Genomic DNA, 16,671 nt, shown 5'->3' on the forward strand with positions numbered 1-16,671 from the left:
TCCTGGAGTTTAGGGTTGGGAGAAAACTCGGGTTATTGTGTGAGAGTGTGCTAACAAGGCTCTCTATCTACCCTCTCAAGCTGATGGGTTTTTGAACCCCAAAAAGTTCCCAGTCTGGGGCAGCTGAGGCCAGCATCCTGCTGGTCCCCAGGACCTCCAGGGTAGGGGTTGTCTCCCAGATCCCAGCACCAAAATCCCAACCCTGGTGCAGCGTCTTGTGTGGTTTAGGAGATCCTTAGCCTCAGCTAAGCTGAAGAAGTCAATAAGGGAGGAGTGAGTGATGGAGTCCTGGCCCCAAGGAGCAGCCTGCAGGATGCTCTGCTCTTCTCACCTGAGCCTCTCCAACTGAAGGAAAATGAATTAAAACAGTACCAAAGAAATACATGGGAAGGAGCAGTGGCAGGACTGGCCAGAGCAAATATAGCATTGCTGCCTTGGGAGCCCTTGGGCTCCTCCACAGACCTGAGCACTGTCATGAGGTTGATGGGTGATCCTCCTTTCCCAAACACCGCTATCCCACAGCTCCTTGTAGGTGTCTGGGGACCATCTCCATCCCAGCCATGGCGTCATCTCCTGGGTGACCCCTCAGACCCCACATCTATCGCCATCCCCACTCCCTGCCCCCCGACTCCTTGGCCATGCTGTGGGGACACCCACTGCCCAGGTCTCCCTTATCGCAGGACCTCCCGGGCCTTTTGACCATCGTGGGGACCCCCACCGTGCTCAGCTGTCACGGCCCCTTTCCTGGAGCACAGCTCTGTCCCCGGAGATCTCCCACATCTTCCATCGCTGCACCCCGCTCCGTTTCTCGCGCAGCCCCCCCGCGCTCCCCGCAGCTCCACAATTGCCCTTTCGTTCCCCCTCCCTCGTTCCCATTATCCGTCCGTTCCCGGCCCCGCTCCCGGCCCCATCCCCGGCCCCGTCCCTCCTCTCCGGCCCCGCCGAGGGGAGGATCCGCTCCCCGGGGCCGTGCCGCCTCGCCCCTGCGCCGCCCTGCGCTCTCCTCTCCGCTCCTCTCCGCTCCTCTCCGCTCCTCTCCGCTCCGGCTCCGCTCGCTCCCCGCGCCGGGGCCGCCGGCCCGGCATGAAGGTTCTCCGGCACAAGATCGAGCTGCTCACAGGTATCCGAGCCCCGGAGGCACGGCGGGGCCGCGGGTCGCGCTGCCGCATCCCTCGGGCTGGGGCTGAGCTTCGCGGTGGCTCCGTTCCCTGCTGCCGCAGCCCCCGGCCGTGCCCTCGGGCTCGGGGCTCTCCTGGCCCCGGGTGGGCTGGGGAGTAGAAGGGCTGCGGGGTCCTGCTGCGGGGCTGCCGGAGCATCCCTACGGCTCACCCTCGGGGCCAGCAGCCCTGCTGCCAGATTCCCCGGTGAGCCTCGTCCCGGCTTTGGGGGGTTTGTCCTGCGCCGGCGGGGTGGGAGGGGGCCCACGCTGTGCTCTGTGAGGTTTTCCAGCAGCCCCGTTCCTTTGGTTTCTCCCCCCACCCCCGTCTGCTGCACGCTGCTCCTTTCACCCCGAGGAGCCGTGCCAGCACCCCGGGATGCCACGGCCACACTGAGCAGCACGCGGAGGGCAGCGGGGAGGCCCCTGTGGGTCCCCTGCCTTCTGGACACCGCTGTTAAACTCTTGCTGCGGCCTCAGTGGGATGAGAAGTATAACAGTTAGCAGTAATGCATTTCCTTGCCGTATGCTGGTTCTCCTTCAATAAGTGAACACTGGGCTGCAGGTTCCCAGGGAAAGCAAAGCCACCGGGGCTGCCTCCATCTGCGTCTCCGCACACGGTGCCAGGGCCCCACAGGGCAGAGCCGCAGCGGCTGTCTGCATCTCTCTCCCCTGGTTCACCCCTGGAAGATGCAGGGGAAAGGCTGTTTGCAAGGGTTCATGCTGGCATGCTGAGAGAGCCCAGGGTGGGCGGTTGCTGGGCACGTGTCTGATCCATAGAAAAGAGTGAAATGGAAAGGGGTCGCTTAAATTGCTCCTGGCAGCACACACGGAGTGTGTTCTACACAGCAGTGCCTTCAGGAGAGCAGCAGTGGCTGCTCCTGGCCCTCAGCTGCTGCTTGGCTGTGCTGGCAGGTGATGCCGTGCTCTGTTTGGGACTGGTTTGGCATTAGGGAGGAGATGTGTCCCAGCTCTGCCCAAGACATGTTGGCAGCACGTGGGGAAGGCAGAGTGGGAACACCTGGGGATGGATGCTGCTGGGGAGTATTGGGATGAGCTGGAGGGAAAAGTGCTCACTGCCAGCCCTGGTGGCATCTCCCTGGCCATCACATCCTGGGCAGCTTGGAGTTGGGCAGGACTTGGAGGGTCCCCGTGCTACCACTGGCTGGGACCACAGCCTGGGACTGCCCACTGGCACTGCTAGGGCACCCCCAGGAAGACATGGTGTGGCTGTGATCCTGCTGTGGGACTGTGGCATCCCTGGGGCTCCTTGTTACAGAGATCCTAAGGCTGACCCTTAGCTCCTCTCCAGCTCCCGAGCCCAGAACTGCTCCCAGTGGCCGTCGTTCTGCACTGAGGATGCTGGTTCGCGTGGGGTTCTGCCATGTCCCTCACAGGCAGCGTTCCCCCCACCACACACCAAGATCACGGGGCTGTTCCTCATCACTCAGCCTCCCTCCCTCTGATTATCAGCTAGAGGCTTTAATTAACAAAGGCACCGATCGTGTGCTAAGTGCTGTCCCCGGCCACCCTAGGACAGTGGCCACGCAGCGGTTGGTGCGGTCAGTGCACAGCTCTCCTGCTCTCTTCTAGATCTGGCTCCCGGTGAGGCTGATTTCCCCCCACTTTTTAACCTTCCCTCCCTTGAGATGGGGCACAGGGCTGGTGCCAGTGTGCAGGAGCTCCGGGAGGCTCTGCGCTGGTGCTTCTGCTTCAAAACCTCTCTGGTTTGTTGGACTGCTCCCAAAGAGCAGAGCGGAGTGTGGTTTCTGCAGAGAGCAGCCAGGTGGCAGAGCCTGCTTGGTTTTTCAGCTGAAAACTCGGTTGGATTAGCAGAACACAGCTCTGGAGAAAAGCTTACAATCAGTTCTGTGTTCTGGGTGGCTGGGGCAGGGGTGAGCACACCCTGCGATGTTCCTGTAGTTCTGCATTTCTGCACCTCCAGCTTAGGCTGCCTCAGGAGTGGTGCTGAGCAAAGCATGCATCAGGGCTGGCTGAGGCTGCTGATGGAGCGGGGTCTGCTTCTGCTTGGTGCTGGCACAGCCCCCGTCCTCTCTGGGCTCCATGGAGAGATTGGGTGGGAAGCAGCAGGAATATGGCTGGAGGCTTGGTGCTGGGGAATGGGTGGCAGTCGGCAGTGGGACCTGCTGGGGACCCAACCTGCACATACACAGTGCAGCCTGCACCGTCTCTGTCCCCATTCCCCTGTCTGTCACTGTCTGAGTGTGGCCAGCTACTGTGCAGCCCCTCACTCCCCTTTGCTTTCTGAGCTGGGCTGACATTTGGGGGTATGTTGGCAGTGCTGGTGTTGGGGTGTACAAAGCCTTGGTGCCCTGCTCAGCAGCTCACAGCCCCACACTTGCAGTGAGGACCATCCCTGCAAGCCCTGGAGCTGAGCTGCCAGCCAGCCAGCACTTGCTCTGCAGGTGAGGGGAGGGCTGTGTGGGTAAAGGCTCTGTGTTTGGTTTCCTCCCATCATTGCCATCCCACCTTTGGGTGGTCTCTCTGCTCCCTGACAGAGCTGTTCCTGCTGCTCAGAATATCCCTCTGTGTGGCTGAGAAATGTTACACCTCGGTCTGGCTCAGCAGGGAGGTCTCCCTTGCTCCCACCCTTTCTGCCCACAGCCTGCACGCAGCTGAAACATTGACCTGTCTCTCTGGCCAATGCTGGAAGCTGCCGTGGAAATCAGTCCATTGTCGCCCCGGGCTGCGTACTTGCAGGGTGACCAGCACTGACAGATAAGCTGCCCTCCCAGACTGCCTGAGTCCTTAACTGGGAGAGCTGGAGCTGGGTAGGAGCTGAGCTCCTCCAGCTGCTGCCAACCCTCACTTCCATTCCTGGCCCCAAAGCTGGGTTTCCTGCAGCCCCTGGCCAAACCAGCACACTCGGCCCCTTGGCCAAGTAGATGGGAGCTGATTTGGCTTTCTGGGCAAAAAGGCTGAGGGAGAGCTGAGGGACAGCAGAAGCGGGACCCAGCAGGGTGCTGATGTCTCCCTCCCTTCGGACAGGGCTGCTGCTGCAGGAGATGACCATGGCGGGGCTGCACGAACTGCGCTTCACTGAGGAGAAGCCACTGCTGCGTGGCCAGGATGCTGAGCTGGTGAGTTGGGAACAGCTCTGGCTCCAACTCCGCGTGTTGGCTGCCAGGATGTGGACACTGGTGTGTTCCAGCCCTCAGCATCTAACGGCTCTCCTTCTCCCACAGGAGAACTCGGACGTGTTCCTCTCTGCTGCTGACACAGACTGGAAGGTAGGACTGGCTGTAGTGGAAGAGGAGTTGTCTCTTGCCCCAGAGCGTGGGGCAGGCAGTGGCTGCTTGGTACCTGTGCTGTGGGAAGGGGCCATGGCTGTGGGTCTGCCTGCAGAGCCCCTGGGGACGCTGGCCTGGTGCCTACTGCAGCACTTGGTGCTGGCGGTTGGATGTGGCTGGTGGGCACTTGGCAACGAGCCGGGGACAAAACCTTTTTAGGACTGGTGTTTTCTTCTAAAAACCAAGCTGCTTTTCCAGCCCCTCTGCCATTGCCATGGCAATGGTTCCCTGGGTGATGCCAGCTCCCCAGTTACATAAGGGTGGGTGAAAGTGTCTTTCTCTTTCTGGGAGGCAGGGCATTGTCCCTGTCCTGCCTGGCTCTCCTGAAGCAGCCTGGCCCTGGGGCTGCCAGGCAGCAGGAGGCTGTGGCCATGAGTCTCTGCAGGCTCTGCTTGCGCCTGGTCCCAGCTTGTGTTTCAGTCCCCACTTCTGTCTTGGGCTCAGCCTGTGCCGTGCTCCCCTGATGTCAACTGGGGTGTCAGTACACAGGATTGGATGCGGGCTGCTGGTCCCTGGCTTGTTGCCTGTCCCTCTGCCAGCAGCAGGGAGGCTGGAGCACCGCGTGTCCTCTGCCAGGTCCCTGTAAGGGTATTTCACAGCATACATTGGTGATCTGAGGCTTGGCAGTGCTGGCTGCACCTTCTCAGCTCCTATGCTGAACCCCCAGTGCCTGTGAGGAGCAACTAAAGGGGCAGGAGAGCCTCAGTTCCTGTTTCGGCAGACACAGTGCCCAGGCTTTTAGGACTGGCCCCTTCAGCCTCCATCGCCCATGTGTGTGGTGTGGCACAGCAGAGTTTTGTCAGGATGCAGGGAGGTGTGGTTTGCAGAGCTAATGGGAACAGTCTGTTATCACCAAGTCAAGGGTGAGGAGGGAGAAGAAGGTGGTGTTGCTGATGCTGTGCTGCTGGAGTCCCATGTGGGTGTCCACAGCCCCTGAAGTCCCTGTGAATCGGTGTCCTTGGGCCAGTGCTCTCCATACAGGCCTCACCACAGCCCCAGCGTGCTTCTTGCAGTGCTGGCTGGGTGCAAGCCTGCTGTGCTGCTGCTTGTGGCTGCAGATGCACCAGTCTGGGGGAATCCCACTTACCACAGCTCTTGGAGCCTGACCTAGCAGGCAGCTGTTCACCCTTCATAGTGCGTATTTGTCTGGCACACAGCTAGACACCGTGCCCAGAAGGGTACTGTGAGAGACAGTTTCAAAAGCTTTGCAGAAATCCAGAACATGTCCTGTCCTTCCTTTGTCAGCTAGGTGGGTAACCTTGTCGTAAAAGGAAATTAAATTAGTTAAGCAGGACTTTATGCTTGAGAACCCCTGGCCAATGTCACCGATGACTGCTGTGTCTTTCACGTGTTTTTCAATAACTCCTGGAATTATCTTCTCCATAAATTTGCCAGATACTGAAATGCTACTGCCAGGCCTGGAAATAATGATTTTTCTTACCATTCCTGAAAACTAAGACAACATTTTCCAGCTTCCAGTTTCCTGGGACCTTTCTATATTCTTAAGACCACTGGAGAGTAATTGAGGGAGGAGTCTCTCCATAACATCATCCACAACATCTCTCCATAACTTTCAGTATCCTGGGATGATTCCCACTGGGCCCATGGACTTACATGCCTTCAGCTGGCACAATGGCATGTAGACCTGTGGAGAGCTTTGTTCCTGTGTCAGAAGTCATCTGAGACTCGGGCTTCCCCCTCCCACATGGTTGTTCACTAGCACAGGTGTGTCTCCAGGGGTTCGGGGTGGAGTTCCCCACAGGATAAAACAGTGCAGAGCAAAGTTTCCGAGCTAGCCTGGCTTGTTCAAGGCAAGGTGAAGGCTTTCCCATTGCCTGTCTGTCTGCCCTTTCTCCCACCGTTCCTCCCCTAACTGGTGGTGAATTTGAGGATACATAAGGAAGCCATGTGCACACTGGTGATGGCAGGAGTGCTCAAGGCCCTGGCCTGGGAAGTTGCTCAGAGACACTGAGCCACTGCTGTGATGTGTGCTGGGGCATGGAGGAAGACGTGGCAAGGGATGCTAATGGGCACCAGATGCCTCTCTGAGGCGGGGCAACAAGGCCATGCTGGGCCGGGGAGGCAGGAGAGTCCTTGCTGGATGCTACCTTGGTCCAGCAATGGAATGTGGTTATCCAGCCTGTCCAGGCAGGCGCTGAGGGCTGCAGGACTGCTTCTATCTGATTATCAGCCAGTAGGGTTGGACTGAAGGTGCAGGGAATGACATGGGGCCGTGATGGTGAGAAACTGTTACTGGATGGGACCATTGGGCAGGTGGAGAGACAAGCATGCTCTTCCTGTGTGGCCCAGGGACGTGGTCTGACCCACTGGGGATGCTGGGCTGTTCCTCCTGGCTTACTCACCTGCCACTGGCGATGTCCAGGTTTGGGCTGAATTAGGGTTGTGCTATCATCCCGCACCAGGCAGGGGTGGGGGGGATTTGTGTCCAGGCCAGCATGTCTTCTAACCTCTCTGTGGCCACACAACCACACTGTATTTCTTGTTTCATATCTGCACCTTCCCACCCTGGCCACAGACCTTCTTATGCTTCTGGGTGAGGTGATGGCGTATTGGGGCAATATTTGTATGTGTCCATACATGTGCACAGGGCTCTGTGTGCATGGTGATATGCATACACAGGTCACCTGCTGTGTGTGTTTGTGAGTGCACGGGTGCTTCACTGTGCATGTGCATTGCTGCAGGCTCCGGCCTGGATGGCTGCAGGCTCAAGCATGACTCTGCGTGTTTGCACTGAGCCATGTGTGCACACGTCTGGGTGCAGGTGAGAGGTGCTGAGCTCTGCCTTGAGGATGCTCTGCATCACAGACGGTGTCAGCGTAGCCCCATCTGGGTGCCCGTGCCTGTTTGGTCTGCTGAAGGAGGGAAGATGGAGCGGGTACCGCACGGCGCCAGGCGTTTTTCTTCATAAACAAGGGTATTTGGGGCCAATTGGAGCATGAATAATTCGCGTGGCAGCCAATGGCTGAGTGCCGGCTGCATCGCGGCGCTCGCCTGCGATGGAGGCCAAACCTGCCGGGGCTGCACGTCGGCTGAGGGGGAAGGGAGGGGGAGGGCTTAGCGCAGGGCTGGGGCTCCGTTATAAATCGAGGCGAGGGGCTGAGCCAGCGCAGAGCTCTGCTTCACCCCAGCCCGCTGCAGCGCCGTGCCCTGTGCTGGGACCCCGTGCCCGGCCCTCCCTGACCGCGCATCCTCGCCCACACGCTCCTCACCATGCCCGAGTGCTGGGATGGGGTAGGTACCACCGTCGCCGTGCCGCCCTCCCTTCCCCCTGGGTTTTGCCCCACTTCCTACCCCCCTGGCTCTGGATGGACCACAGCACCGAGCGGGGCTTGCTGAGTGCCGGGCAGGTGATGGGGTGGGCGCAGCACCCGCCGGGGAGCCCTTCCTTCACGCGGCCACGCCACCACCGCATCTCTGATGCAGCGCGGGTTTCGGGGCCGCATTGTCCTTGAGCACGTCCTCCTCGGGCCTGGCGGAGCTCCGCGCCGGGACAAGCTGAGCTGTGGCTGCAGCTGTGCTGGGATGACTGCGGGCAGGGGGGGCCCTGCTGCACCCCACCCGCCGTCTGGGGGGAGCAGAGGGGATGGAGGACCAGGGAATGGCCATTTGGGAGCGACCCCTCGGATGTTTTGCAGCCTCTGCAGTGATGGCAACAGGCTGGTGTGGAGGGTGGGCAGGTGGGAGTGCTGTGACGGGCAAGTGGGAACCCTGCGGATGCTGAACCCTGCACGGAGCTGGCCTCTGCCAGACACGTATGGGTGCTGCAGCCCCCACACCACACCTCGCTGCAGCCACGGGTCGTCAGTGACCCCCTTCTTCTTCTTAGCTTCATTCTCTCCATCACGAGCCTCTCCTCTGAATGAGCACAGACGCGTCTGCGGCAGAGGGCAGGGCTGTGGCAGCCAGCAGTGCCGCAGCAGGCAGGGATGTGCCTGGCCTGCTGGGAGGGGGTCACAGCACTAGGGAAGGAGACGCCTGCTCAGGCTTGTGATTTGGAGCTGGGAGCGCAGAGGGGCTGTCAGGGCTGTGAGGGGAGCCGTGTTGGAAGGAAGGAGAGAGCCCTGTGCCCAGGATTGGGCTGTGTGGACACCTCCTGTTCGGTGACCTTGGGCCAAGCCGTTCTGCTGCCTCAGTTTCCCCATCTGTCACGGTGTCCCTGCTCAGCACCTGCAGAGGTGAGTGAGAGGGAAGGGATAGGTGCCATGAGCCGTGGGAAAGGAGTGATGGCTGTGACTGAGAGCTGGGTCAGGGTGTCCTTGGGGAGCTCAGCATCAGCTCTGAGGAGCCCTTGAGCCGTCCTCCAGTGCTGTGAGCCCCTGGGGGCAGCAGCTCATGGTGTTCAGACTGCTCCTCCTGCCTGAAGCCTGCGTCCTTCACAGTCCTTGGTGGCGCGTGGCCTGCGGGAGCCCACGTGGCTGTGGAGGGGCCGTTCCCCCTGCATCATCCCATCCATGGGGCTTGTCTGTAGCTGTCAGGGCTTGGGCAGGAGGATGAAGCTACACCAGTGTGACCTTGTGGGCCTGGGACAGCGGACCTGGAACCCCCTAGCTGGGAGAAACTCTGATGGCAGCAAGTGGGGGCTGGAGGGCATCTGTGCCCTGAAATGGTGCCCTGGCAATGAGATCTCTTCTGCTCCCTCCTCCTTAGCAAGGCTGAAGTGAGGGTCAGAGGTTGCTCAGGAAGGAGCTGCCCTTTACTCCCCTTCTCTCTCTGGCAATTGCTACCCTCCCAAGCCAAGGAAATGGAGGCACAAGGCATTCCTGGTCTCTGTGTGGGGCATGGCTATTTTTGAGCATGGGGTTTTGTGCTTATTTTAGCTCTCATTTTGAGCTCAGGATGTGGCATTTTCCAGGGCGGTGTTTGGGATCTGACCGCTGCCTATTTGCCGCAGGTGTAGTGAATCCAGGCCAAGTGGGTCACACCGTTCTCTCATCTTGTTGCCAAAACTGTCGTGGTCTCCTGCCCTCTGAGACCTCCTGTCCCTGTTTCCCACCTTCCCAATCCCATGATCATTGCCATCCCAAGCCCTCTTCGATCATCCCAAATTCTCTCAATTTAAACCATCCTATCCCATCACATCTCCTTCCATCTGAAACCCCTATCCCTTCATCCTGTCCTGTGGTCCCATACCATGATGCACCCATTCCATCCTAGATCCCATTCCATCCCATCCTGTACACCTTTCCAATCCTAAATCTTCCCACCCTATCCCAAACTCTCCATCCCTTCCTGGGGTCTTCCTGTCCCATCTCAGCTGTTCTGTACCATCCCAGATGTTCTTTATTTATTTATTGTACTCTCTTTCTGGGGCATGGCTGCACCTTTCCTGCACTGGCTCCTGGGCAGCCTCCTGTGTCTCTGGAAGAGGTTGGGCTGCATTTGGACAGACTTTGCTCATTGCTGCTGCCAAGCCTGGGGATCCCGAGCCTTCCACATGGGTGAAATCTGCTCGTGTCAAAGGTGAAGGCAAATGTGGAGTTGGCGTGTGGATCCCTTGAGGAGTCACAGAGAGTCTGCAGAGGAACCATTCACAGGCTGCTATTAAATACGCAGTAGCTGCATCCAGCTTGGGAAAACTCCGCCCTGTGGGGAGTTGATGGAGGCCGGGAGTATTTATATGCAATGACTTGCCCTCTGCTGCTGGCCTAGACACAGGGCCCCCTGGAGCTTGGGTCTCATCCCTGCCCAGGGCTGTGGGGCCGCATGCCCTGAACCCCAGGAGACATCTCCATGGTGCTGTCTGTCAGGTGCTTGCTTACCCACAGATGGTTCCCATGGGGAAGGCATTTCTGGGATGCTGGCCACACTGAAGCCTGTGGCCACTGCTGGGGCAGTGTGAGGGGTGTATGGGACAGGACAAATGTCACCCATCTTTCCTCTTCCTCCAGGAACACGACATTGAGACGCCTTATGGGCTGCTGCACGTGGTCATCCGGGGCTCACCCAAGGGGAACCGCCCTGCCATCCTGACGTACCACGATGTGGGCCTCAACCGTGAGTGCCTGGGATGAAGGAGCTACCTTGCCCATTTTAGCCACCCTGCTCCTTTCTGGAGCCAGCATGGGGTGGATGGGAATGATCTCAGCCATGCTGGATGGGAGCACTGTGGCTGTTTTGAGACCCTGCAGCCTTGTCCTGCAGTCCTTGGTGTCCATCCTCATGCATTCCATTCCTGCTAGGGACACACAGCCCTTGCTAACAGTGGCCATGGTCTCTATTGTGGAGGCCAGAAGCCCAGAGGGAGGGGGTGGAGGGCTTTGGTGGCACATCAGCTCCTGGCCAAGACAGTAGGACATTGGATGACCTGTCTCCCATGCTCCCCTCACCCACCAGGCCTTGTGCTGGGTGCTTGGTCTCTGATCGCTGCCTCCCTTTGACAGACAAGCTTTGCTTCAACACCTTCTTCAACTATGAAGACATGCAGGAGATCACAAAACACTTTGTGGTGTGTCACGTGGATGCGCCAGGCCAGCAGGCAGGAGCCTCGCAGTTCCCGCAGGGGTAGGTGCCTTTGCTGGGGACTTGGCATGCCCGCTGGTTGTCCTTGCCAAGGCAACCACCTGCTTGCTGTGCCAGAGCCCAGGGTGGGCAATGTGGTGCTTGGTGGGTGAGCAGGGTTGTGAGCTCTGCGCAGGCCCCACAACCACCCCCCTGTGCCCTCCTTGCTGCAGGTACCAGTACCCATCCATGGACCAGCTGGCTGCCATGTTACCCAGCGTGGTGCAGCACTTTGGGTGAGTCAACCTCTCCTCACAGGGAGCAGCGTGGCAGGAGGGCTTGGGGCTGGGGCAGTTGTCCTGGTCAGCCAGTACCCTGTGTGTCATTTTGTGCCCCATCCTCGTGCAGGGGATGCCCTGGGGTTTCCCACCATTTCCTTATGCATACGTCTCTGCTTTCCAGATTCAAGTATGTGATCGGGATCGGTGTTGGGGCAGGAGCCTACGTGCTGGCCAAGTTTGCGGTGAGCATGGGGTGGCCCTGAGTTGACTGTGCCTCCTGCCAGCTCAGCATGTGGGCAGGATCCTGAGCTGTCACCCCAGGCACAGCGTTGGGTTGGCAGTGCTGTGCCAAGACAGGGCCATGTTGGCCCCCAGGGCTCTGGGACAACTTGGGATGCCCCTGGCCTGGCTGTGGGACTGTGTAGTGCCTGCACAGTGGGCAGTGTTGCTGGTGGGCACATTGCCTCTTCGTGCTGAACATCCCTCCTCTTGCTTGGTGCAGCTCATCTTCCCCGACCTGGTTGAAGGTCTGGTCCTCATGAATATCGACCCCAATGGCAAAGGCTGGATTGACTGGGCAGCTGCCAAGGTGAGCAGAACCCCAAACTCCTCCAAGCTCTGGTGACATCCTGGGGCTTGGGCCCCCATCCCATGCCAGGGCAGGAGCCAGTCAGGAGAGGATGGTAACTGCCTGTGCTCCCTCCACAGCTCTCGGGCCTCACCAGCACACTGCCAGACATGGTCCTGTCCCACCTGTTCAGCCAGGTAAGGGCTATCTGCCCTGCATTCTGCCTTCATCTGTCCCCACAGCATCCCAGCCTGGCTGTGCCCTACCCCCATGTGCTGGGTGCTGTGGTGCTGGGGATAGGCTTGGCAAAGCTCTGCCTGCAACCCTTCCGCCTGATCTGGGGCTCAGCCCTACCCAGTGCTGGGTGAGACTCATGCCTGCATCCTGCTGTTCTGCTGTCAATGGGCAAGGCATGGGCACCTGGCAGCCCTGGCCCTGATTTCTGTCCCCTGCTGGTGCAGGAGGAGCTGGTGAACAACACGGAGCTGGTGCAGAGTTACAGGCAGCAGATTGGCAGCGTGGTGAACCAGTTCAACCTCCAGCTCTTCCTCAACATGTACAACAGGTAAGCAGCATCCGGCAACACCACCATCTTTGCCAGGTGGTGGGAACCTCCAGCCCACTGAGTGCTGCTGTCACCCTCTAGTGCAGGCCAGCAGGGAGCAGTGTATTGGGGGATCACAGTGTGCTGGGACAGCAGGGCTCCACAGAGCCATTCTCTGGGCATATCCTAGCTCTGTACCCACCTACATGCTCACACTGACTCTCTCTCCTCTTCCAGCCGCAGGGATCTGGACATCAACCGGCCTGGCACTGTGCCCAATGCCAAGACACTGCGGTAAGATCTGCACAGGCACTGCCCAGGGCAAGGAGCCCAGCCTGAGCCCTGACTGCCATTTCCTCCTCTCATTTCCAGTTGCCCTGTGATGTTGGTGGTGGGAGACAACGCTCCTGCTGAAGAGGGCGTGGTGAGTGATTGTAGGCATCCATGCATACGTGGGCACACGTGGCTGCCTGGCCAGCACGGTGCTGGGACCAAAGGTGGTACCTGTGGGCAGCTTCTGCCAGGTGCGAGGCACCCCAGGGTGCTAGTTCTTGTCCCTCTTACCCACAGGTGGAGTGTAATTCCAAGCTGGATCCCACAAACACCACTTTTCTGAAGGTAAGTGGGTGATGAAGGTGTCAGGGTGGCCCCCACTGCTTGTGCAGTGCCCTGTTGCCCTGTGCTCCACCATTACAGGTTGTCCCTGTCTACCTGCCCCAGGTTCACGTGGGACTGGAGTGAGCAGGGTGGCCTGGCAGTAGAATCCTGCCAGTGGGCACCAGGGGTTGGGGTGGGAGAAAAGGCGTCCCCCAAACTAACCAGAACCTTCTCTGTGCAGATGGCAGATTCTGGTGGGCTGCCCCAGGTCACACAGGTGAGTGCTCTCCATCAGCTGAGTTATACTGGCCCCTGAGACACGGACTGGCGTGGCCCCTATCTGGAAAGGGGTGGGCTGATGTGGGCATAGGACTCCCAGGCGGTACTGGTGGTGGTGTGGGGCTGTGCCTCAGCTCCTTCTGCTCTCTCCCTGCAGCCCGGCAAGCTGACCGAAGCCTTCAAGTACTTCCTGCAAGGCATGGGCTACAGTGAGTGCCAGGGCTGGGCAAGGGGCTGCCTGGGTGTGCGTGTGTGTGTGTGTGTGTGGCACAGAGGAGGCTGGCACATGCGTGTGTCCATCCTGACAGAGAGCTGCAAACGTGTCTGTAGTGCTGTATGTGTACAAGGTGCCCATCCATGTGTTTGGGGTGTGGGATGTACAGGCTCTGTGTGTAAGAGAACTGTGTATGTGTGGGTCTCTGCGTATGCGTGTGTGTGTGTGTGTGTGTGTGTGTGTGTGTGTGTGCAGGTCTGTGTGCACCCACGCAAATCTGTGCACGCACATGGGTTAGGAGACCTCTGGCCCCGTGCAGCCCCCAGTGTAGCTGACGTTCTCTCTCTGCCCTCCTGCCCTCCTCCTGCTCCCGCCCTGCCAGTCGCCCACCTGAAGGATCGGAGGCTGAGTGGAGGTGCAGGTACCGCTCGGTGCTGCCCGCCCTGCATGGTGCCCTCCTGGCGCTGAGCCCTGAGGCTGCTGGGCCGCCTTTGGGAGCAGCCTGGGCATGGGGCTGGCCCTTCCCAGACAGTGCCTTCTGTCCTGCTCCGCTTTGCCCAAAGTGTTGGGCTGCCTCCACCCTGAGCCAGGGCTGAGGGCTGAGCAATGGCATTCAGACGAGCCTCCCATGCAGGCAGCATGCCCACCGTGTGCTCTTTCACAGGACAGGAGCTATGCCCTCTGTGCATCCTGGCTGGAGGAAGGTGCCACCTTTACCCCAGGGAGCCAGGAGAGCTCCCGTCCCCATTCACACCCCCCTGGAGCTTGGTGGCTGGGGCTTCCCACTGCCTCACTGCCCAGGGGATTGGCTGGGGCACCACATCCTCTGCCAGCACGGAGCTGCTCATGTTGTGGCACTGCATGCTGCAAGCTTGTGCCTGGGGCCATCTGCCTTGGGGAGTGGGACCTGCTCCAGGCCAGCAGCTTTGCTTGCATTAGGCAGTGTCAGCCCAGCCTCTCCTGGCCGAGTACCCAGACCCCCTCTCTGTGCCCATGCAGTGCCGTCCGCCAGCATGACCCGCCTGGCACGCTCCCGCACAGCCTCGCTCACCAGCGCCAGTTCTGTGGAAGGTGCCCGACCACGTGCCTGTACCCATTCGGAGAGCAGCGAGGCCATGGGGCAGATCAACCACACCATGGAGGTATCGTGCTGAGGCCCGTGGCCGCCACCACCGTTTCCTCCAGAGCCATTTCCCATCCGTCAGCATCCCGCCAGCACCCACCCGCCCCGCGGACGACCTCTGCCAGTGCTCTCGCTCCCCTGGGGTTGATTCATCTTCTTTGCTGTTGGCCTCCCTCCCTCGCTGGGCACCAGAGGAGCTTCTCCTTGTCATCTGCAGGCTCAGAGTCCCAGCTCAGCCCAGCAGTCACACATGGCTCTGCCTCAGTCTTCACCCTTCCCAGCACTGCCTTGGCCCCGGTGTGGAAGGGAGGATGGCAGGGGGACGTGGCCGGGATGGGTGAGCAGGGGTGGGATGAGGGGATGGAGCAGGACAGTGGGACATGGGCAGGACAGCAGGATGTGAGCAGAACAGCAGGATGCAGAGAAGTAGGTTGGTCTCTCAAGGGTGGCCAAGCCAGAAGGAAGCCAGGGTTGGGGTGCTGCGTGTGGTCATTTTGGGGAGATCACAGTGCCCATCCTGGGGCAGCAGCTCCCATTCTCCCCAGTGGCCGTTCTCTGGGCACTGCGTGGGATCTCTGGCACGGGCAGGACCTGCACCCGGGTGCACGCTGGGCATCGTGAGCAATTGCATCCTGCCTGTGCCCCTCCCTGCCATGCACCTCGGGGGTTGCCCAAGGCAGGGGCAGAGGTCTCAGCCTGAGCTGTCAGGGCAGAAGGGGATCACGGGCATCGCCCCAGCCCACATCCCACGCACAGTGCTGCCTTGGCCCTGTTTTTGTTGCAAAAAGAACAGTTGCTGCCTACCACCAAAAATGCATATGGGGGCAGTGTCTGCCCCTTGCCTCACCCGGTCCCTGATGTTCTGGCCCTGGTCTGAGGCCACCAGAGTTCAGAGGCTGCTGGGTCTGGGGTCACCATGAGGATCCGCCCCCTCAGCCTTTGGCTGTCACTTTTGCAGAGCCATTAGCAATAAGATGAGACCACCCCACTCCAGGAAGCCCCCTGCACCCCCAGCCCCTCGGGGCACCCCAATTCAGCGTGCCAGTTCTGCAGGGTAACCCCATAGCACAAGGGGAACGTTCCACACCTGGCTTTGTCCATGGGAGATGGTTCCCCCATGTCTCACCTCTGCAGGGAGCGGGCCATCAAGGGCTTGGCTCTAAGCAGTCTGCAAGGCCCCATCCAGCCCCAGGTGGCATGGACAGCCACATCATTGTGTAACCCTGCAATTGGCCACCCAGCCCAGCTCCTCCCGTGCCTGGGCCAAAGGAGAGCCCAGCTCTGGTGATGGGTGCCGGGGGTCTCATGGTGGCCCTGGGACAGGGCAGCTGCAGAACCCCTTTGAGGATCCACCTGCTGCAGCCATCTGGGCTGGAGTAGGTCCCGTGCAGCCCCCTTGAAGCACTTTCCCCACAGGCCCTCGCCCCCATCAAGGGGCCACAGGGCTCCCAGCAGGTGCTTGAGGCTCTTGGCCCCAAGGCCGGCACTTTGGTCTGTACCCCGTAACGCTGACAATGCCGGTGTCCCTGTTTTCCCCATTCACTCTGCTATGTGCTTCCTTCTCGGTGTGACTCTAAATGCTAAGCAGACTTTTTTTTCTGTAGATACCACTGCGATCACCCATTTTCTCAGCGTGTCCTTCAGATGATATATATATAAATACCTATACATATTATATATATGGGGTTGTCCGGTCCCTGGCCTTTGGGTTTGCTCCCCCTGTTCTCTCGTACAAGTGGTGCCGTGTGGTTCCATTTGAGGTGGTCTGGCCGTGCTTGCCTTCGGTTTCCCACCTGGGTTGTGTTGGTTCGTTCTGTTCCCTCTGTGGTTTGTTCTTTTGATTTTACTGGTTCTCCTCTTTTCCCAGTCACATCAGAATTGAACGCATTTCCCCCTTTCCCTGTCTGAGCGCAACTGGTTTTGTCACAGTGGTGTCGAGGCCACAGTTCTCACACAAGAAGGCAATATGTAAACCAGATCTAACTAACCTGTCGCTGTAGAGAGGATTTACTGTATTGGAAAAAAAATATTAATAAATATGATAAGAATCTGCTGTGCTTTTCTCATGTGCTGAATTGAGGCTGGATCTGAGGTCTGGGCAGGCAGCCTGGGAGCCCTTCTCAGCTGGCTGAGGTGGAG

The 16,671-nt window shown here is 59.4% G+C and overlaps 1 protein-coding gene across 6 annotated transcripts; it reads left to right on the plus strand.

Moving 5' to 3' along the window:
* Window positions 1-951: 951 nt before the first annotated feature.
* Window positions 952-16,585, plus strand: NDRG4 (NDRG family member 4). Of its 6 annotated transcripts, none has more exons than XM_085235046.1 (17): window positions 956-1,120; window positions 4,166-4,257; window positions 4,366-4,407; window positions 10,377-10,482; window positions 10,869-10,989; window positions 11,160-11,222; window positions 11,389-11,449; window positions 11,710-11,796; window positions 11,916-11,972; window positions 12,237-12,340; window positions 12,557-12,613; window positions 12,692-12,743; window positions 12,890-12,937; window positions 13,158-13,193; window positions 13,353-13,404; window positions 13,792-13,830; window positions 14,409-16,585. In XM_085235046.1, exons 1-17 carry the CDS (start codon window positions 1,084-1,086, stop codon window positions 14,561-14,563), a joined length of 1,209 nt encoding a protein of 402 aa, XP_085091172.1. In that variant the 5' UTR covers window positions 956-1,083; the 3' UTR covers window positions 14,564-16,585. The 6 variants fall into 6 exon arrangements, with proteins under 6 accessions (XP_085091173.1, XP_085091174.1, XP_085091172.1 ...); XM_085235045.1 differs by having other exon boundaries at window positions 957-1,120; window positions 4,363-4,407; XM_085235047.1 differs by lacking the exon at window positions 13,792-13,830 and having other exon boundaries at window positions 952-1,120; window positions 4,363-4,407.
* The last annotated feature ends 86 nt before the right edge of the window (window positions 16,586-16,671 follow it).

Source organism: Meleagris gallopavo, chromosome 13 (genome assembly GCF_905368555.1).
Source record: "Meleagris gallopavo chromosome 13, MGAL_WU_HG_1.1, whole genome shotgun sequence".
NCBI classification, from domain to species: Eukaryota; Metazoa; Chordata; class Aves; order Galliformes; family Phasianidae; genus Meleagris; species Meleagris gallopavo.